Raw genomic sequence first — 23,166 nt, forward strand, 5'->3', positions numbered from 1 at the left:
AAAAATATTTTAAAAATTATTATTTAGTCTTAAATGTTATTTAATCACTTGGGATTTAAAATGATTACACTTGAATACAAAAATTACGTTTAGAATTTTAACATTTTAAGAGCGAAACGTTAATCACTGTATTCAGCTATTTACATTCATGAAGAAACACACAAAATAACAGCACAATAGAGTACATAAAAACAGTTTGAAATCCTTAATAATTTGTAAAGAACTGCTTTTATACGTGTTAAAAACGTTTGGCTGCAATATCTCTATCAACAGATTACTGATCTTACGATTCCATGTAATGAATATAGTCTAGATAACATTTGAATAGCTACTCAATATATTATATGATCAAACAACTGTTACGATTGTGGGGTTACAATTCAAAACGTATTATCTTTCAAATTTCAAAAATTGGGTTACTCATTCTTTTATACGTTTTTCAGTGTATAGAATACGATGGTAACGTTATTCTAATGCATTATTGACCATTTTCTAAAAAAATTGCATTTGAAAATTGCGATTTTTGTTCAAAAGGCACTATTTCCACCCAAAAATAAAGGGAAATTTTTTACTAAATGCACTTTTTACCATTTTGAGACATAATTAACTACTTCTTTTTCAGTGCCATAATATAACAATGCATTATTATTATTGTATTTTTTTTTTATTTTAATAAACGTTGTAATAAATTTTTGAAATATTTACTTCGTAAATCTTATAACATTCCAATCAAAAATAAAATTCAGTAAATTATATTGTCATATGATTTTTGTTCAAAGTGCACTATTTCCTGGAATCAGCTGTGTTCACATACTTCTTGATATATATATATATATATATATATATATATATATATATATATATATATATATATATATATATATGAAGTACTTGCAGTTGCATTTTGTTTCCTTTTAGTTTTGAATATACTAAAAAATGAATTTTATTAGGAAGGTTATAAAATTAAATAAGCTTTTAGCTTCATTTTCAAAGTATTACAGTATACGTATTCGTACAAAAATTCAATTTGGGATTGGGATATCCTCGTCAAAATATTTTCTCATTCTGTACAGAAATTAAAACCAAAATATACTTACAAAAATGTGATACAAATTAAATAAAACTAGAAAATTCATTAAAGATTTACAAGATGAAAGCTAAAACCTTTTTTGAGCTTTCAAAACTAAATGAAAATGGAATTGTTACAGTTTGTTTTGACATGATGTAAAACCTAAATCTCCCTATGTTGAATGTTACTGATGTGTTCTACGCTAATCAAGTTTGAATTAATATACTGACGTTTGTGATTTTATCTGAAGCGAACGAAGAACCAGTTGATAACTTTATTTATAACCTGCTTGAAACAGAGTCAGGCAGAGGCCCAAAGGAGGTATGTTCTTCGCTGTCACATTTTTTCCAAGTTCTTGAAGATAAATACAAAAATTATACAAATTTAAATTTACGGCTGTTCTCGGACTCATGCTCAGCCCAAAACAAAAATAAATTCACGGTGGGGCTTCTTCTGTACCTAGTGAATAAATGAAATATTTTTAACCAAATCGAGCACTTATTTCCCGTTTGTGACTAATTTATATGCCTGCTGATAGAACAGGAAGCATATAACATCTTTTTTTTTGAGCGCATCGAACAAGAACTACTTTGAAATTCCTGCTCAGTATTATAAAATAATGTAAAAATTATCTACTGTTTAAGTGTATGGCAATGATTTTTATTTTTTTAATTATAAAAAAATCTGTTCAATCATTAATAAAATTAGTGCTTTCTTTAAATATTTCCCGACAAAAATATTTCATTATTATGCTGGAAAGAAACGTATCGGTTTTAGTGCATGTTATTCTGCAACTGTAGTTTAATTTTCAGTATTAAGAAAGTCAAAAGATATTCTTCATCTGGACAGTAATTTTGTGATTTGGAATAAGGCGAATCATGTTCAAGAGGAAAAGAGAAAAGATGTGGAACGGTTAATGAAATATTTCACTGTACCAGTTGACGCATTCACCTTAATAATGAAGTTTTAAAAAATTCTATTGATTATAACAATGAAGAAATTATATCTTACGATGAAGAAATAATATAACTTTCCTCTTACCAACAATTTAAATTGTAAATACTTTCGGGGCTTTTACTGCATCTTCAGAGATTTTCTAAAAGATGCTAATTTAAATTCAAATCAATTATGAACATAACAATTTAATTTAAAAACATCCCTGGAGGAATGAGTAATTAACATATTTTAGAAAAATCCCTGGAGGTAAAGTAACAGCTCTGAAGGTCTGATTTTCACTTTTTAAATTGCAGGCAAGTGGAAAATTAATTTTTATAATTCTATGAATACCAACGGTGCCAAATGCTTACGAAATTAACATGGTTTTTTTTGTTTATTATTATTAAAAGTAAGTTCGATTTTTATTTTTCATCAACTATTAAATCAAGTTCCCCAAAATAAAATTTTCTACACGTTTGATAACAAAACTTAGGCGTCTATTAGTCATTTCCCAAATTGTACTTTAAATCTACAAAAATGTTTTCGACACCGAATGTTTCTGTTTTATGTTGCATGAAAATACAATTCTGAGGCACATTCAATTTTTCTGGTCAAGAAACGATAGAAACAATCAAATTTATCCCTAATATAATGAAATTTCACCGGAAGAACTAAAATCGGCGCGAAAGATTTCACTATCAGTAAGTCGATACCAAAGCGTTTAGGACATACGTTTGTATGAACTATTTTCTTTATTTCAAGCTCCAGAATCAGTTTCTAGATTATTTTCCTTTCCTTTTAAATCACCTTTATATATAATTTATGTATCCTACAACTCTCCGGTATAAAGTAAGCATTCCATCGCGAGGTCATACATCTAAATCGGTTCAGTCGCTGAGCTTCTACGATGAAATAAACGTACGTACACCCTAAATATATATATATAAATTTTCCGTGAGGGCTATAAAAAGGATACGTTACTTAGTAGGAGAGATAGTTAGTGCGCATCCGGCCGGCGCACACGTAGCCCGCTCTTCACCAATAGCAGCAGCTGGATTGCAACTAACACAACCTCACTCGACTCACACATACCAACTCTCTGTTATCAATATTGCTGGTGTTAAACATTACACGTATTTCTGTTAAAAAATTACAAATTCTATATCTACTCTCTGCTTGAGCCTATTTTAAATACAAAAACACCAAAATATTCAGAAAAATATTTCTTTTCCTAAAAAATATTTATGTAAAATAGTTAATATTCTCACAAACATGAGCGTACGAACGCGTCGAGGGTCAACGTTAGACGGTCGAGCGAGCGAAGCGAGCCCTGCCCAGCTAGTAACAAATAAGTAACATGAAACAATAACAACAAATGAGAGAAAGAATAAAGAATATGCTTATATAATCGAACGTACTGCCTGTCAAAAAATCATACGATTTTTTTTCTTTCTTAAATGTTTATGAACAATAAGTAAGAAGAAGCAACTCCAACAAATAAGAGCAAGAAGAAAGAACATTCTTACGTGATTGAACATACTGCTCGTCAAAAAATATTAAAATTATTTCTAAAAAGTTTGTAAACAATAAATACCAGGAATAAAATTATAAAATAAATTAATAAATTTTACTACCGTAATTCATTCGTTCAATATCTTAACAGATTTTAAAACACACTGTTTTCGATACAAATTAATCAGTACTGAAAATAATATCGATTATATCAATTATTGTATATATGAATTTTTTAACGATGTACACTTTTATATATATATTTATTTAATAATCTGTGTATTTATTTCATCATTTTATGAAAAATATACCATATGAATTTGTATTTTTTTATTAAAAATTTATTAAAATAAATAAATTATTAAAAATTAATTTATACCTTATTCTCAAAGGTCTTCTTTTTGATCCAAAATTTAGCACTTTCGATGGTTAGCCATCATCTTTAGAATCGTTTACACTAAATTAAAAATTTAATCGTTCTAATTACTTACACAGAAACACAAACATAAATATATATTCGTATTTATAAAAATGTGTAAACTAAAAGGTGTTTCCATGTAGATAACGAATTCATTTTTTTATAATTTAATATTCGGATGATAATTATCTTTTCCGCTAATTGTTACCTGATACACGATTAGAGCTATCTGCTATATAATTTTCCTTACAGTAAGATTAAGTGTAGCAGTAGAGTATTAAGCGTTGCCAAAATCAATATTCAAATATAGAACACATAGATTGAAAGACAACAAAACTCCTTTTATGTACTTTTATAATATACGTGTATATATATATATATATATATATATATATATATATATATATATATATATATAAAATTTTAATTTTTGATTGAATTTAAAATTAAAAGTTTTTAAGAGGCGCAAAAGCGAGAACCCTCAATTTGATATCACGATGGGACTTGTATAAACTTGAGCCTTGCCATTTTAGTGCATGAAAACGTTTTGCTATTCTCTTACCTGTATTATGTTCTCCAATAAATTATTTTAATTTTTTCTGCAAAGATTGTTTGCATGACATCAGAGTATAGAAAAAATAAGTACAGAAATCCGATCGATAATAATTTATTAAATTTAAAAAAAATAAAAGGTACATTTAAATCATTTTATTATACAATATTACTTTTAGTTTAAAAGAAAGTTAAAGTTCGTAGAAAAAACTTATAACAGAATCACAACCTCCGTGGCTACTCAGCTGTTCATCAGAAAGATTCCGGTTCGAATCCCGGAATTAAGTACAATATATTACGACCTATCAATACTTCCTTCAGAAAAGTAATAGAGGAGCATTTAAAATCGAACTGGGTTAATTTAAAGACAGTTCAAATTAGCAGATTGAATTGTTTTTTTTTTTTGAATTCAATTAGTTAAGTGTAAAGAGCAAAGTAAAAGTATTAAAATGTAAAACACTACACTATTTAAATAAAAACATTAAAATACTATTACACGTAATAGTGGCGGCTTGCGTATAGGAACTGTGGAACTGCAGCACCCGCTGTTTCCACTTCATATTATCGATAATATTTAATATAATGAGTCCTTTTTACTTTAATCCTTTCTTTATATTTGTACAATATATAATCCTTAAGCATAATATCAGTAGTCATCTCCCAGTTTATAAAAAAGATACAAAAATCTCTTTATGGAACTGTGTGCTCTTCACAGTTCCAGCGGCGTGGTATTTTCCTACACGCAAGGCTTGGAGGGAAGAGAGTAATGCCGCTCCCGCAATGCCAACCCTGGCGTGCTGGTGGAAGGTGTTTTTTTATTACTCCGCTAAAAAACCGTGTACACGACTTTTTGCCCTTAAAAACCTGTACCATATTCTTGAATGTGTCGAATTAGATTATTATCCTTTTTTTTTACCTCCGGGTCCGCAGTCAACCGATTCAGTTTTCGGTTCTTTTATTTTGCAATAAAGTTTAACCATGACCTTCAAAAAGTCAAGAATTTATTTTCTAGATAAGCACCCCCCCACTAATTTTAGCTACGAACCACCACTAATACGTAATATAATATATATACAATTTAATAAAATAAAAATAGGCTCTTCGTATTTATTCATCCGTTACATAAAATAGCTCAAGAGAACTGACATTAATAACTATAAAAGTATGTCATTATTACCTATCGCGTATGAAATATTTTCCAAAATACGTCTTAACAGATTCGACCACAGGTCGACTAAAAGCTTGGCGAATATAAATTTATCTCATTTTATTTCATATAAACAGTCGGAAGAATTAACCGTCATTCAGATTAGAAAACACCTACGAAGTAATTTCTATTAATTTTGTACCTTCAATATAATTTCAGAAAAATAAATCTGTGGTTTTATTTTTAACAGTTTATTAAAATATCACACTTTTAAAGAGGACCTTTAATTTCTTTAGAAAATCAATCACCACCATGAAATCTAAAAACTGTTTTAAAATTCTACATATTTAATATCTAAGTGTTAAATTTATTATTTTTAACTGAAATGATAGAATTTGTTAGCCTACGCATTAACATTAGGTAAATATTGTTTTAAGTTGAGATATAATATTGGATTATAGTTTTTAAAAATTTAAACAGGGTTTTCTTGAAATCTTGTGGAGTTATTTAGTTAAACCTATTAAAATGAGAAACTTGGGCGAGTTTTTTAAGAGCCAATTTAATACTATTTGTACAAATTTTGAAAATTCATAACTTTGTTCAAAGTCAAATAGCAAAGTTGAAATTTTTATCGTAGTTTGCTTTTATGTAGATTTGTATTACATATAAAAATTAAATTTCTATCCCAAATCTAACAGAGAAATGAAACGGTCAAACTTTCAAAAAATCAAAGCTTTTTTATTTTAAAAAATTCATAAAATGTAAGAAAGACTTATCAATGATCCTTCTTAACTATGTTGATTATGAGAGCATATGTATAAAAAAAATCCATTTTGATATATCACACTTCATTGCAAATTTAAACTCTAAAATGTAAAATTTAATAAATTTTGATATGACACCTTTGAAGTCATTTACACTAATTAACCATTCTTAAGGCCTTAAATGTAAAGAATGGAAATTAAAGAGGAAAATGTACTGAAAAATAAATGTTGTATGTTGTAATGTTTTAACTCAATTCAGTCCAAAGATGTTAAAATTTATGCTGATTTCTTCAAAGTCAAAAATTAGCAAAGCGTCGCTAAGATAAAATTGCCGCCACTCACTACCGAGCTGGGATATAAATTAAAGAATATTTGTCGTGGTCTATATCTAAATAAACCCTTTAGATAATCTACTCGTACAGTCTTATGTACAACCGCAGCATAGACCTGATAAACTATACCGCGTATTTTTCACAATAATTAGTTTGAATAAACTTTTATGAGAGTTGTAAAGTAGAACCGAACCGTACTGAATGAATATTTTTTCATAAATGAAGGCTTAGACAAAATTCTTCATTGCATCACCTTTAAAATAAATATAGAAATGAATACTTCATTCTGTGTATCGATCGCGAGAAAACGAGACAAATACACGCATGAATTTATAAAAGCATGGAAATAACATATTGTTCTAGAAATAGATATTCTATCTTTAAAATACATATACAAAGAAAATACAAGAAAAGAAAAAAAGAAAATATTGTGTTCATCTGAAAAAAATAAATAAGTAAAAATATCTGTATTTCCGTATAATGTATTATAGCATTTCTTTAAAAATAAAATTCTTTGTCAGAATATCTTCGTTTTTCGAATGCTTTTTATTCAGCTACAGTTGGCCTAGAACGTTGTTTCTATGTTTCTTCGTTGTGAATTTAACAAATACATTCATAAAAAGTTCAACATTCTAAAACTTCAATAAATTTTCTTTAAAATAAAATAAATGAAATCATTCGAAAAAATTATCAATTAATTACGTAAGTAGAATTAATTCGATTCATTATATGTATTTTTAAGATGTTACTTACAATGTTATAAGTTACAGTTTATTAATTGTATAATTATTAATTGTTTGAAATTTTATTAATAAACAATATTTAAGCTGAAGCAGACTGGTCGAAAATTTTAATTTTTTTTCTAATGCAGTTTGAAGAAATCTATTTAATTATTAGTTACCAATACTTGTTTAATGTGTTACTGTTATAATCAATCCACTTGTACAAAAACGGTTTTTTTTTCATTATGGATTAACATTATTCTTCTTTATACCTTATATTGTAATATTCACACTTTCTTTTTATTAAAATACTACGCTTTAAGTTTTACACAAATAATTCTTTTAAGAAAAATTTTACATTCTTTTGTAACGACAATATTAGAATTATTTTAATATGTTTAAATTAAAAGTATAATAAATAATAAAATCATTTAGTTTTTCTGAGACAAACTAATTTTCTTTTATATAATAATCAATTATTTGTTTTTAGTTTGTAAATTATTTATACCGTTAACAATATATTATTTTTATTATTATTATATTTTTTAATGCTTAAAACAAAATTTGATAATTTCTGGACTGTATAGATACAATAAAATAACTGAGTTTTTATTTTTTAAAAATGACTCAAATAAAACAACGAATAAGAACGAAAAGCACTAATTTATTGAAGATTAATTGTATAACGACAATATCAAAATACGGAAATCAATTTTAATAATTAACTTATAATATAATATACCCTCATGTAAGTAAACCCACCTTAATAATTCGATCACCGTCCATTCAATTCGAACATAGCTTAGAGACTGACTAATAAATATAAAAAACATTTACACAAAAAAGAGACCATTGGTGGGGAGAAAGCACAAGACTAACCGGCCGAACCTTGCCAGAAGTGTGGCTATTCATTGTTCCATACATTTACATCAGAAAAGTAGGAAGGATACAGAATAATTTTTTCTTCTGGCTGTAGTTTAAATGTAGTATTTTGTACCTCAGTATCACCGAAATTCATGTATCTGTTTTCCTAATTTAACAACTAAAGTGTACTCCTCTGATCTTTTATTTTATTAATATTGTCATCGACGGAATCCTTCACCAGCTGCTGTTTGCGCGTTCCTCATTCGAATTCTTTCAACATACGTTTCTGCATCTTGCAAAACCAATCGATTTAACTTTATGACAGATGAGTCACTCTAGCGACTCATAGAATCGAATTGATTTCTTTTTCTGTCTTTAATAGAATTTTACCAAAAATATAAAAAAGGATTGATTTAGTTATTGTTTTGCACTTGTTCTTGTTTTTTACTCCCTGTATGTAGAATTGAATTTTGTTTATTCTTTTTATTCGGTTTTGGAAATTCTTGTAGTTTTAATAAAATGAATTTGAGGATTTCGTACGATAATATTTTTGTTTGTTATTTCACTGTATACCAATGCATTTTTTCTGGTCTGCTGTGGTTTTATTTTTCCTATTCTCTTCTGGCTGCCTGTTTTTTTTAATTTAGTTTTACAAGTAGAATCCGAAAAAGTATCACTCTTCCACCATTTTAGAAACACTTTTCGTGTGTGTTTATATATATATATATTTATATATACACACGCAAAGTATAATTTCATACATGTAAATACCACATCTTTTAATTTCTGTAAAAAATGATGCATTACTTTTGCCAGGCAAACACGCAAGACGCAGATTGAATAATTGAGCGGCGCACATTACCCCAGACTAATTCGTACAGTTTACCCCAAGTTTAGAGTTGCCAAAAGTTAACACGTAGTTATTGCATACCTCACTAGATGGCTCCTAATGTTGAATTTAAAAATTTAATACTACTTCTTACTTCAAATGTAAATACAGTTTGTAAATTTTACTTCTCTTTGAAATTTCTTACATAAATATTAATTTACGTATGTTGAATTTTCTTAACTCGGGAACGGTCTGTGTTTATTTTCAAAAAAGAGGGGAAGACAGGTTTTTTCATATTTTTCTTTCCCGTAAAATAACAAAAGATTTGGAATTAAGTTCCACTTATCGAAATTAACTACTTAAACTTAATTTTAAATATTTTTAATTGGCCCCAAATATTTTATTTTATTATTATTATCTCTTTCTTGTTAAAATTTTAGGTAAAGAGAATAAAATGATTAAAAGAAATAAAATTCAAGTGATCGATGTAGGTACTGGATTATTAACCGTATTAGGTAATACGATGTATTCAACAAAAGATAATTTTAAAATGACATTACGAGCCAAAGTTATAATGACATTATCATTAGCATCATTTTTTATCAGTACTGTAAGTTTATATGTAAACTGGAACGAAAATCATCGAAGGTTATTGATTATTCAAGACATCGTTGGCGGGGGAAATAATATTGTCTGTGTATACGGTTTAATTTATTCGCCTAAAATATTCACCACGTTATTAGATATTATAAAATATTCAATAACATTTAAAACAAAAAAATATTACCAAACCATTAATCAAAGTATTGTTGATAATATTAATAACGAAATGAGTAGATTATCGTGGAACTTAATACGGTAAGTAAAAATTTATTTTATTTTAAAAGTAATTTGAAAAAGAATTTTTTAAACTTTTTCCAGCAATAATACATATCAGAAAACTTTAAATATAGAACACATTGTTTCAAAACAGAAAGTGTTACATTATTCTGTTACCTCATCTGTCTGTGTTTTTCTTCTGGTTGTTCTTATGGTTGCGATATATCATGAATTACAAGAGACACTGAAGAGAGGTAATAGTGTTCAGTAATCAGCCAGTCACCCGTTTGTTGTGGGGTCATCAACACAAAATGATGTTTAGCCCCGTAAAGACCACGATGATGTTACTCAAAGGCAGTTTGTTTCTTTGTTATTTCTTTTAACAACTGGGACCACCGTTACGTATTACTTCAGAGGATGAGACAAATGATTTGAAGTGCGTGAAAATGTCATGCCTGACCGGGATTTGAACTCGGGACTTCCGGATGAAAGGCTGAGACGCTACCACTCGCGCCACGAAGGCCGGCAAAAACGCCGTTTGGTTGTAACGCAGCAAACCCGCGTTTCGATGTCAGGCCAACGAATAAAATGTATTCACCTACACAAGTACCTCGTGGTGTACCTTGATAAGGATTTCCATTAACGGATCACTTGAAATACTTCGCGCGAAAGGCTTCTATTGCTTTCTTTGGTATTCTACGTTTGGTCACTCCTGATTGAGGTCTTAATTTTAGGCATGAGTATCCTTTACAAGGGCGTATATGAGGCAATTACATTGTATGTTGCGCCGGTATGGGAGGATAAGCTAAAATTTTAAATTTTTTCGGGATATTTTGTAGAAAATTAATTTGTCAATTTATATAAATTATTTGTCAAATAGATTTAAAAATTAATTTTGTCAATTCCTTTTGTTATTGATAGTGATTGGGGTTTATCAAACGATCTCTAGAGAGACAAACTTGATGACTGCAAGTGTTAAAGCAGTATACGTTCTTCTGTCTGATAGGAAGCAGCGTTTTGTTGCTAAGAAATCTGGTGAAATTATTTCGGAGAGAATGAGGAAGATCCAAGAATATGGCTTTGACTTGTGGCAGGCCAGATAGGATGAGACAGTAAGTGGCTGTTATTCGCATGGTCTCTTCCCCGATGTTAGAGGTTTTGCGGGTGTCTCTTAGGTTTGTCCAAATACATATGTGACGCAGTTTCTTTCTGGGCGTGGTTCTTTTACTGGAAGCCTGGCTCAGTTAGTCTTGTGGATTCGGGATTATGTCCTCAGTGTCAGGTGTTGAATGAAGCCTTTCACGTATTGTATGAATGTACAAAGTATGATTTGAACGTACAGAGGTTATTTTCAGGCTTGATGTTATCGGGTAGACCTTTGATTTATGAGAAAACAGGAGAACCCAGGCCGAGTGGAGTATAGCAAAGGAGATTATCAATTTTTTTTTTTTTAATTTGGAGAGAATTTCTGAGGGCGTTTAGGGCATAATAAGTCACATTTGGGCTTTTCCTCATTTAATGATCTTTAGTTTATCTGTTTTTAATTTGTTTTTGTTAAGTTATTTTTCCCTTAGCTGTTTGCTGTTGCTACACGTGAACTTTTAGTTTTCATTTGTAAGGTCTGTGGTGTTGCGTGGGGTTATAGATTAGTTTTTATTATTTTGAGCTCTTTGGCTCATCATTTCTACACTTCCTTATATCGGTCAAGTCCGTTTTCGGGTTTTGTTCCTTTGTTTTAAGTCACCGATGGAAATGTCATTGCGGGATTTGGATCGGTGGCATCCTGACAGAGGCCGCGCTAATGAAAGCGATGTCAGTTAGTTTGAGGGTCTGAATATGATCTCTGGTTAAACACGTCAGAGCTAGGTACGGAAGGAGGGGCTTGGCGACCGGAATCGACATATGTTTCACTTCGGGGTCATGAGGTGTCACTAATAGATTGAATATAACTTGTATTTAAAAGGATTTGGTGCGTTGATATGCAACCGTATATTTGGCTTGTTATAAAAGATAGCTTCATTCCTTGCTCTGCCAAAAATGCCTACAACGGGAAATTTAATTTTGAATACAGATTAGCCGTGACAAAGAACGTGAAATGGGGCCTATTTATAAAATTTCTTTAACATATTTTCGGTTTTCTTCTCGTAAAGCTATTCAAAAAAACTCAAAGGAGGGTAAAACAAAATGATTTCTATAACTTTGTGACCGCATATGCAATCGTGTATGCAGGTTTTCTGTATAAAAATTGCAAGTTTGGTATTATTTCTTCGATCGTGATGACAGACCGTGTTGGGATTTTTGTGTAAATATTAAATGATACCAAACAAAATCGGTTACTGCTTTCAACATTAATAAAATGGGGGTTAAAAATTATATAATAACCTATTAATAAGACAACAGGTACGAAAACAGCTTCAGTAAGATAAACAGGTCAATAATCTTTGATCGAAATATGATCAAAGCTAAAATGAATCGTTAGCAAACTGAAAAAACTTGTTATTGATAATTTTGGATTTTAAGTAAATATTTTATGTTTATAGTACGAAGAACTGTCGAGGAATTTTTAGAATCATATTAGGGTTCTTGGTAAAATTGTAAAATAGTTGATGAGTCGATCAACCTTTTACATTACCGATTTTCTATTTATCCTTGACTGCTTCTTCCTTGTTATAGGTTCTCTGGGTTTAGGTTTGATCCTACTTTGCTAAGTATTCTGAGACTTTAATGATAGAACAACGAGTGCTTGGTGTTATTTGATAAGGGGCTTTCGTCTGAAAAGTTGCATAATAGATAATAGAAATGTTTATCGGGTGAAGACATATATCCTACTCAGGCCATAACATCTAGAAATCAAATTTGGGTTCATTGATATGAACCCATACCAATGAACGCAATAATAATGATTATAGCGTTAAATATAATAATTATTACTATTAGTGGTAACCAATTTCTCGATGGTCATCACGTTAACAAAAGGCTGAAACTGTTTAGAATTTTTTTTTAGTGTTTAAGGGAATTTATGTGAAAATATACTGATTCAAAATAATGTTTTTAGATCAACCTTTTCACAATGTTTTATTTTTTTGTTTTTTACAGGTTTATGTTTGTAGGAGTCGTAACATATTTGATTGCTGCATGTATTATTCCGTTTTGTATATTTTTATTCAATATTTTTAATAATTTTGAAATAGATATAAATAATATTGATTCACCGGTTCCATCGTTTAATACAATTATAAATGAAGATAATAATTTAATTGTATTTATAATAAATTTCATAATTCAAATAATAGTTTACACAATTTCGTGTTTAGTTATTGGAACGTGGTTGTTATTATTGTCTTTATCATTGGTACAAATATGTTACGAGTTGAAATTACTAAGTTGTATAATTTTAAATATTGATTACTACATACGGATAATAAATGAAACGGGAACACATAAATCAGTTGTAAAAATGGAGTCGTACGATTTAAATCTGAAAAACTTCATGAGAAATATTTATCAACACCATTTAACGGTGATACAGTAAGTGTGAATTTTCATCTTTTCAAATTTTTATTTCTTTAAGCACTTAATTTAAAGATGCACTATTTATTTAACTAACAACTAAACGTAATGCATTTAGCTACATTTATTTATTAAAATTAAATTTATTGATTCTAATTTTTAAATGTTTTCAATATATGTTTGGTTTTTTTAATCAGACACTCAGCGCTGCCTATGGGCAGCTTTAGTATTAAGAGCATTCTGTATACTATTCAGACGGAGTTGGACTGTGAGTAAGCGTACACGCCAGTACGGCCTCTGCATCATAATAATATAGTTTAATATTGTTAATCTTATAAATATAGTATATTTAGTTATCAATCAGTGTGTAATTATTTTATTTATAATACAGTTCATTATTCTGCTCTTAACGTACAGCCCGTTACAATATAATTTTTATTTTTCAAACAACCCTTCAAGTTTATCTCTTCCTATTTCTGAATTTATCTAAATAATTATGTTAATTTTTTAAAAATAACCTGAAAAGAAGGGATTCATTTTTTAGACTCCACTAACGATCGTTCAATCTATTAATATAATCATTTCAAAATAACAAATATTTTCTAATCAATATTTCTCCTGTGAACATACCAGGTGAACGATTAACAACCTCGATACTTTGTTGGATATTTTTCGTATGTGCATGTGTGTGGTGCGGGGGTCTGTGTGTATGGTATAGGGGAGACTTGTCCCACTACCTTGTTCATATGTATTGCTCGTTCAGTTTGGGTTCGTGAAGTGACATGACGTCGGTCGGTTACGTTTTATCACAAGTTTTTATTTTAGTGTACCGGTGTTCAATTACGATCAGTGTCAATCTAATACGATAAAGATGTCATAATTTTTAATTAAATTCGAACTGTGTCATTTTATTATACAGTCCACTTAACAATTTTATAAACAGCATCCACACTTACGTACATCAGTCAACATTGTGTACTTTGTAATGTTAATATTTCTTTCTTTGTTTAATCTTTATTCTACCGGGAATTAACTTTTATTCCTTTTTATTAGTCGTCAATAAAAATTTAAGTTATTGGTTTTACGTTTACGTAACCAATTTTTAATAACAATGTTTTCATTTTAATTTAAACTGTTTAGGAAAACTAAAAAAAAACACAATGAAATATAAATAAAATACTTTTGAACTTAAGAGAGTTTTGGAGACGGAGTTTAATAATATAAAAAAACAAACACCAATTGAAGAAGAACCTGAACAGTAAAAACTAAAAATGTTTGAAAAAGTTTAAAAAATTCATTAAATTTTATCATCTTAATTTTGTTTTATATATATATATATATATGTGTGTGTGTGTGTGTGTGTGCCCGCGCGCGCGCGCGCGTGTGTGTGTGTGTGTGTGTTATTTAATGTAACTGTATTTCAAATACTAAATCACATTTCTCAAAATAAAAAGATTTTTTCAAATTGACATTACCCATTCTTTAGTGTAGATATGAATTTAACATTTTTTTCTTTGTTTACATTCATTTTCAGGAAAAGAAAGGATATCAATAAGTTCTTGAGCATTTCCTTATTGGTTTTTAACCAGTTAGCATGTTTACATTGCAGTGTTATATTATATTGTATATTCCAGGTAAATATATGCAACATCATGTGTATTATTACAACATATATAAGCATTACTGAAGATAATGAACGCTAATTCGCTGTTTCGTAGTGAATGATAACCCAGTAAAATAAATTACGAAAACAAGTGACAATATTAATAATAGTGAATATTAAAATGTCAATATTTTAAATATCGAGTTAATTAAATACAATTTAATTATTTTAAATAATGTATTGTCCAGAGTAATTCGTTAAACTGCATCTTCCTCCAACACGTTGGTTTCATTACATCTAAAGCGCGTTGGGGAGTATCAGCCTCAGAATATTGGGGCTGTGAAGTAGCGTAAACCGCTGGCTGGATGGGGGTCTTGGAGTCGGCGTTGATGCTAATAAGACGTTTATAATTAAATATCAAGTAAAGTACATGAAAAAGAAATCAAAATCAGCAAATCCTGTCCTTTATAGGCAAAGGTGATGACAAGAGACCAGCGCGTAAGAACGGGTCCATATTTTCCAGGGAAAGGAAATCCCCACCAGAAAAATCCTAGTCCTACAAGTTGGATGTTAGAAGGCGTAGTGTTGGTGACTCCACACAGTTAAAAATCTGCAGCTCAGGAATTAAGTAAAAGGCCTCGAGCAAGCAATGGTTTTCACGTGGATTTTTTTATGTCCATCAAAATGTACATGGAAAAAGAAAAAGATTATGAAATCAGAAATACATTGCAAAAGCAATAACATGGAATGTGCAAACAATGTTAAAAGTGAGGAAATTGGTGAAGAAATTAAAGAGTATAGCGTGGTGATGAGCAAGTGACAGAAGAGATCGGAAAGATAATAACATATTTACAATGACGATAAGGGAAGATCTGGCCTATATAGAACCGATTTTATGATATGTACTGATTGTGTTAACTACATAAGAATCACGATATTGGATGTTGTAAAGTTTTTTCAGGTATATTTACCAACCATTAAGTTCTTTTACGGAAGAAATTATCACTGTGCCTTTCGAAAAAATAAACGAACTGAAAATCAGATTTTTGAAATATTGCGGAGAATGGAGAAATGGTACGAACATCGTATAGAACTGCATGTGCTGTATGCAGATTTTAGGCAAGCCTTTGACAGGATGAATAAAATCAAAGAATTGGATATTATGGTGGACTATGGAATACCGTGTGAACTTAAAAGGCTTGTAGAAATAATATTTTAAGACAGCTCAGGCGTAGTATTAATATTAAAGAAAGTACGCAGAGAGAATAAGGTGAAAAGTGAGGTTAGAGAAAAAGGTGCAATGTCGGCATTGCTCATTAATTCGATTCTTAACAAAACGAGAAAGGAATTGAATATTAGAGGAAACTTTATTCACAGAACCTTTCAAGTGCTGGCGTATGCAGACGATATTGTTCTATGTCTTAGGAAGACATGTCTGATAAGAATATGCCTAGCAAGAAATATTTTATTTGTTACAGAGAAAAAAGCGTGAGGTGGGTTAGGAGTGAACGAGAGGAACAATAAATATATGAGAATGGGATCTGAATCAAGTACAAAGTCAAATGTAGAATTGGTATGTTCTTGTTTGAAAACGAGCAAAGAATTACGTATCTTGGAACAAAAATTAGCAAAGATAATAGAATTTCTGAAGAAATAAGGCATACAGTAACGTTGGGAAACAGAGCATAGAGTTTCCAAACAGGAAACTTTTAATTTCCAAAGTAATTTTTATGAACAATCAATTATCTATAATATATAATAATCTAATGGTTTCTGTGAGGGTCTGACTTTTTCACGCAAAAACATCTCAACCGATTGAACTAAAATTTTGTATGAATAAAGTTTTTGTATCTAGAAAGGACGTAGGAGTAATGCAGTTATGAAACATTTCAATGTTTCAAGAAAATAGCCGTTTTAATGACTTGCAGTAGCAACCGGATTTTGTTCCTTGCCGATATTCAAGAATACTACTGCAAAATCGTTGGTCAAATCGAAATCAGAGACCTCATGGAATTAATGATATTAAATTGTCTACAAAAAATTGTGTTTGTTTTTTTCGATTGTCGATAAATTACCTTTAACGGTGCAATAGTGTACGGCGTACATTCCTTTAGATTTGGGCTTGAACTTTAAACCGGCTTCTATTTTCACTTTTGATTATTCGATGACAATACATAAGTTACAAGGACAGACGGTTAGAGTAGCTGTTCTCCATACGGAGAATCAATGCTTCTCTCACAGGCAGGTGGCTTGCTTAAGAGTCTCCGTAGGAAAAATCTGTATAAATATACACCAGAGAGAAAAGCTGTAAATATTGTATACAAGTCCATTATTTTGATTATTTTTTTCACAAAAAAGGTCAAAAATATAAAATAATAACAAAGAGAGACACACACACAGAGAGAGTGAGAAGGGGGAGAGAGAGAGAAAGCGCAGTTTATTGATCACTACCACGTCTTGATGTTTAAACGTAAAGAACCGTGAAAAATATTTTTCTTACCCTTACAAACGACGAGTAACCAACTGAAATTTTTATTCTAAAACCCTCATGATTCACAAAATTTCTTGTACTGGGCTGAACAAACTGTTGCTCTAAGAAATTTATCGCACAGTATCTGATAGTTTTTATTAAATGAAAGGGATTTTATTCTTATTTTATCAGTATAATTTTCACATGCATGTCGATAATGAACATAGTCGGGGTGCCCCCCACCCCCTATTAACAACACCTTGCACTGCTTTTTCATTGCAAGACCTTTCCGGTTCTGTCAGAATTTTTTTGTAATTCATTTGTTAAAATTCTTATCCTTATTTTCATAATAAAAATTTAAATATAAGTAAAAAACATCATTTTACGAATTTTAAAAAATTTTCTGGTTCCTGTATTGTCAGTTCAGTAACCTTTCCTCTTTATTTTTTTGTTTTAAGATGTATACTTTTCTTTTCTATAAATAAAAACAAGTTTATAATTATGTTGGTGGCACGGTTACCCAGCTGTTTGTATTTAATTTTGTTAATATGTATTGTTACATATTAACAATATGTAATCCGGACCATATACTCGGAGGTCCCGGGTTCGAATCCCGGTCAGGCATGGCATTTTTACACGCTATTACAAATCATTCATCTAATCCTCTGAAATAGTACATAACGGTGGTCCTGGAGGTGAAAAAGAAAAAAAATGTATTGTTTTAAGTTGTGATTCTTTAGAATTGAAACTACACAGACACCAACAGTAGCATATACAAATATTACACGCACGCACGCGCACACGCACACGTAATGAATAATAAAGAATTTTTTTTGTCTTCAGTCATTTGACTGGTTTGATGCAACTATCCAAGATTCCCTATCTAGTGCTAGTCGTTTCATTTCAGTATACCCTCTACATCCTACATCCCTAACAATTTGTTTTACATATTCCAAACGTGGCCTGCCTACACAATTTTTTCTTTCTACCTGTCCTTCCAATATTAAAGCGACTATTCCAAGATGCCTTAGTATGTGGCCTATAAGTCTGTCTCTTCTTTTAACTATATTTTTCCAAATGCTTCTTTCTTCACCTATTTGCCGCAATACCTCTTCATTTGTCACTTTATCCACCCATCTGATTTTTAACATTCTCCTATAGCACCGCATTTCAAAAGCTTCTAATCTTTTCTTCTCAGATACTCCGATTCGGCATTTTATATCGCTCCTGCTTCGTCCATCTTTAGTAATTCTACTTCCCAAATAACAAAATTCTTCTACCTCCGTAATCTTTTCTCCTCCTATTTTCACATTCAGTGGTCCATCTTTGTTATTTCTACTACATTTCATTACTTTTGTTTTCTTCTTGTTTATTTTCATGCGATAGTTCTTGCGTAGGACTTCATCTATGCCGTTCATTGTTTCTTCTAAATAAAGAATATATTCTATAATATGACTAAATGGTGATCTTAATTATTATCCGAAAACCAGTGCTACGATGTGAATAGATATAACGAAATTCAGTTAAGTGGATTAAACCCCGTATCAATGCAAAATAACATTTAAGTATCAACATTTTTAAATTTCAAATAAAAAATGTTTAATATTGTGGTCTCCCTTACTCTGTGGATACAATGTAGTAAAATATTTTTTTTTTAAAAGTGATCCTGTGTAAAAAAAAATTTTTTTTAAATTGTATAACAATATTGCAAAATTAAAATATAATATTTATCATACCTATTAAACTTTTATATCATACTTAATGAGTTATAAATTAGTTAAATTCTAATAAAACTGAATTATTTCTTTAGAAAAATGAAGTTTCGAACAAAGGAAAACATGTTATAGCATATTTATCAACATTAACCTGTTATGGAATGATTTGTATCATCGGACAACTATTAATTAATAAGGTAAGGAAGACTTTTGTTGTATAAATGAGAAATAATTGAAAACATAACAATATAATGTAATATTAAATATACTTTAAAATGATTAAAACACCTATGTTACGTTTTTTATTTAAGAAAAATCTTTAATGGTGATTTTTTCGCTTCCCAAATTGAAATGGAGGTGAGTAAAATGAATATTTTAATTAGTGAAGTAATAAAAAAAGTTATTTGGAAAGTAAGGAGGAATGAATTGATTATTTTTTTTCTATATTTCAGGCGGTAAAGATTAAAAAAATAAATATGGATATTGTCAGGAAAAATGCAAAAAATAAAACAATATATTTTTGCTTTGGAGTGGAGATGTACCAAAAATATTTAAGTGGGTTTTATACGAGGCATATTATATGCGAAGTTTGACCGTAGTTAAAAATGAATGAAAAATCCAGACAGCAGATTGGTAGGATGAAGAAGGAATGAGAAAAATGTATATTGTAAACTAGTAGAAATAGGAAAACATGAAGAGATATAATTAAGAAAGACTGTTTAAGTTGGCTTAGCCAAGTAATGAGGTTTTGAATGAGAGGAAACTGAAAGAAATGTAGTGCAATAGAAAAATGGAAGATTGATCGCATAGTGTAAGAGTCTTCCAGAGTGTGATGGATGATCCCAAATTATTTTAGGAAGTATTACGGAAAGATAGGAGTAATCTATTGATTTGTTTCTAAAGAGCACTATACACATAAATATCTAGAAAATTTTATAGCTAAGTTTTGAAAATCATCCGATATATTACCTCTAAGATGAAATATGAAACACAATGAAGGGATTTAGTTTTAGGATAAAGTCTGGATTTTGGTTGTATGATGTGTTGATGTATAACAATATATTCTATCTAACGAAGATGGTACAGGAAAATAAATTTTACCTTTAGCCTGGGATAATTTTGTTGTTGAGCAAAGCTATGATATGATTAAATGCGTCTTGTATTTGCTACGTGATAACAGGTAGCATCCCATAGTTGTAATTAATAGGAATCTAAAAATCAAGCGTTTCATGGTCCAATATAAAACATACAACTTGTATATAATCCTATCGGTTTCTTGCTGAAAAGCCAGAAATTATAACCCGATAAACTGTTTGATTTGGGTGAATAATTGGAAATTACTTGGTAGAGTGCTTGAAACTGTTTTTGGTAGAAACTAAACCGATCTCAAACGGTGGTTTTTGTTACTAACCTCTTTTTTTCCCTTCTTCCTTACTTGGAGTTCTGCAGATGTACACTTGATTTTCACTGAATCCATATTGAGGATTTGGAGATGTACACAACTGGTGATCCCTAGAATAATTTATCCAATAGAGGTTCGCAGTGGACACCTGTTTAAAGATTTATTTTTTATGCTTGCCAAATGAGCAAAGGTTCTAAATTCCTATCGGATAAACCCAGCACTCTTAAAGTACAATGTAACATTATATAATAATATTAACTAATAATTGGAGATTCATTTTATAACTAATTTTGTTTTTTTTTTTCAACAATTCACGGACCAAGAGTGAGGATTTATGGAATGCCATAGCACTATGTTCATGGCAAAATAAACCGTTATGGTTTAAACAGAGCATAAAGATGTTTTTAATTGCCACAATGAAACCATTAAAATTGGAACCAGCTGGATTATATGGATTGGATTTAAATTTTCTATTGAAGGTAAAAGAAAGAAAGAATTATTTTTTTTAGTTAATAAGAAAAAGTAATGTATCAAGTTGCTATGTTATATTATCTGTCGCATTTTTTCACGTGATTATCTAGTAATGTATTGCACAGGTATGTATATTATTTTGCATTTACGCCACTGAAATATGCATCAGAAAAACATTATCATATAAATAAATAAAACTGTTGAAAAATAAGGATGAGTATAATGCAACAGTACCATTAATGTTAAACTTAATTTTGAGCACCATGAAGAAGTGGTAGTTTCTCTAACTTTGAAAGTTATATTTACTTTGAATGTTCTCTGAATGAATGTAAGTTATTTTACACTCTAATAATCACCTCTCATAAAGAAACTATTATATTGCTCAATCTGTTATTTATGAAGAAGTAAAATAACCGTAACTGTATGACTTTTGATTGGTTTCTGTCTGTGTCCAACCCCCCCCAAAAAATCACGAACTTCTATCCAATCGCATCGCCAGTTATTCTATTATTCGACGAGCAAAAGACTGAGACTCTGACAACGAGCTTGGTTGAATAAGTTATATCCATGATCGTGGAAAGCTACTTGTACAACCTTCTGACGGTTAATTCCCAGCTCCCTTTCGAGTCAATGAAGTACAAAAATATAGCGATTCAATGAGCCCCAACTGCTTCGCCAGCGAGGAACCTGGCTTTCAGAAGACTTGATGCGGCTTCATCTCATCATCAACAAGGAACCGAAGCCAAGGGAGCCTGGTGAAAGCCTTCTACATGTAGATGTAAAGCGTTCGTGCCGGTGGCCAGGTTGACAACTAATGTGTCCGCCTCATCGGAGTTGCAAATTGATTTCTTCACGAGCTCAGACTTCTTGATGCTACCATCTGTGAAATAAGGGAACGTAACTAACTCCTCTCTTCACAGTTTCCAATTTTTCTTTGGTCTGACGACATATACTAATTCTTTGAAGGTGGAGAGGCGGTCATAAACCACTATGAGGAGGCAAGCGCTACTTTCTTTCATATCCCGCTTGGTATTGGTGTTACAGGTAACCGTGATTACTCTTTTGTTCCCAGAGTTTAATAAATATTTGTTAATTTAGTATTTGTTCATCAATTCTCTACACAGGAACCAGGAATTTCAATCTCCTTCTTCTTATGGCTTTTTCGATATCTTCAAAATAGATGTTTTCGGTATCCTCATACAGTTAAGTAGTCGATATCTTCATACAGTTTTCGGCTCAATTTTAGTCTGTATTCTGTTGTTTTCATACAGTCTAGGACTGTTCTCAATGTTCTCCTATTTATTCTTTTTAACGGTTCCAGATCGGTAAGGTGTATTGTTCCACTTCCGTATAGTACTGCCCACTGGTGTCACTACTGCGACATAATGTTTGAGTTAATAATGTTTTGTTAAGTCAATTTTTAATGTATAATTTATTAATAAGTAAATTTATGTTTCAGCTGTTGCAGGTATCATACTCATATTGTAATTTGATGTTACAATTCAGTAATAAAAAAAAATAATTAATAGATTTACTAATTAGGTTATTTCAATTGTCTTTTTTAAATAAATATTATTAAATAAAATTTATTTAAAACATAAATATTGTAACTTTATTAAGATAGCAGAATGTATTTCCCCTTCTGCCACTTATTTACAACTATACGGGTACTATCGTCAGCTGAATATACTACGAAGGACAGCGCACACAATATAAATGACCCTTCCGGCCTAGAAACTCATTAGAGCCTACCGGCCTATGGATATATTAACGTCACTGTGCGTTGAAGCAGCCGCGTTAAAACTAACTTAGCACTAAAAATCAAATTGGATACGATTAACAAATAACGCGATCTTAGCTCATTGCATAAAAAATAAAAACAATTGTAACAAAACTAGACAGGGAATCTTGGAGAGCTCCATCAAACCAGTCAAATGACTGAAGACAAAAAAAAAGTACAAAACAGTGTTACAATATGGCGATGATCAAAGGTATAATTCGGTCACGAATAATCTATTTAGTTAGCTGTAT

At 30.3% G+C, this 23,166-nt stretch overlaps 1 protein-coding gene across 1 annotated transcript; it reads left to right on the plus strand.

Moving 5' to 3' along the window:
* The first annotated feature begins 13,089 nt into the window (after window positions 1-13,089).
* LOC142333135 (uncharacterized) lies at window positions 13,090-22,715 on the plus strand. The gene is made up of 5 exons (XM_075380068.1): window positions 13,090-13,492; window positions 15,009-15,108; window positions 19,358-19,459; window positions 20,988-21,143; window positions 22,595-22,715. The coding sequence occupies exons 1-5, from the start codon at window positions 13,422-13,424 to the stop codon at window positions 22,655-22,657; spliced, it is 492 nt and encodes a 163-aa protein (XP_075236183.1). The 5' UTR covers window positions 13,090-13,421; the 3' UTR covers window positions 22,658-22,715.
* Window positions 22,716-23,166: the final 451 nt, after the last annotated feature.

The sequence above is a fragment of the Lycorma delicatula genome, chromosome 12, assembly GCF_047948215.1.
Source record: "Lycorma delicatula isolate Av1 chromosome 12, ASM4794821v1, whole genome shotgun sequence".
Lineage (NCBI taxonomy): Eukaryota > Metazoa > Arthropoda > Insecta > Hemiptera > Fulgoridae > Lycorma > Lycorma delicatula.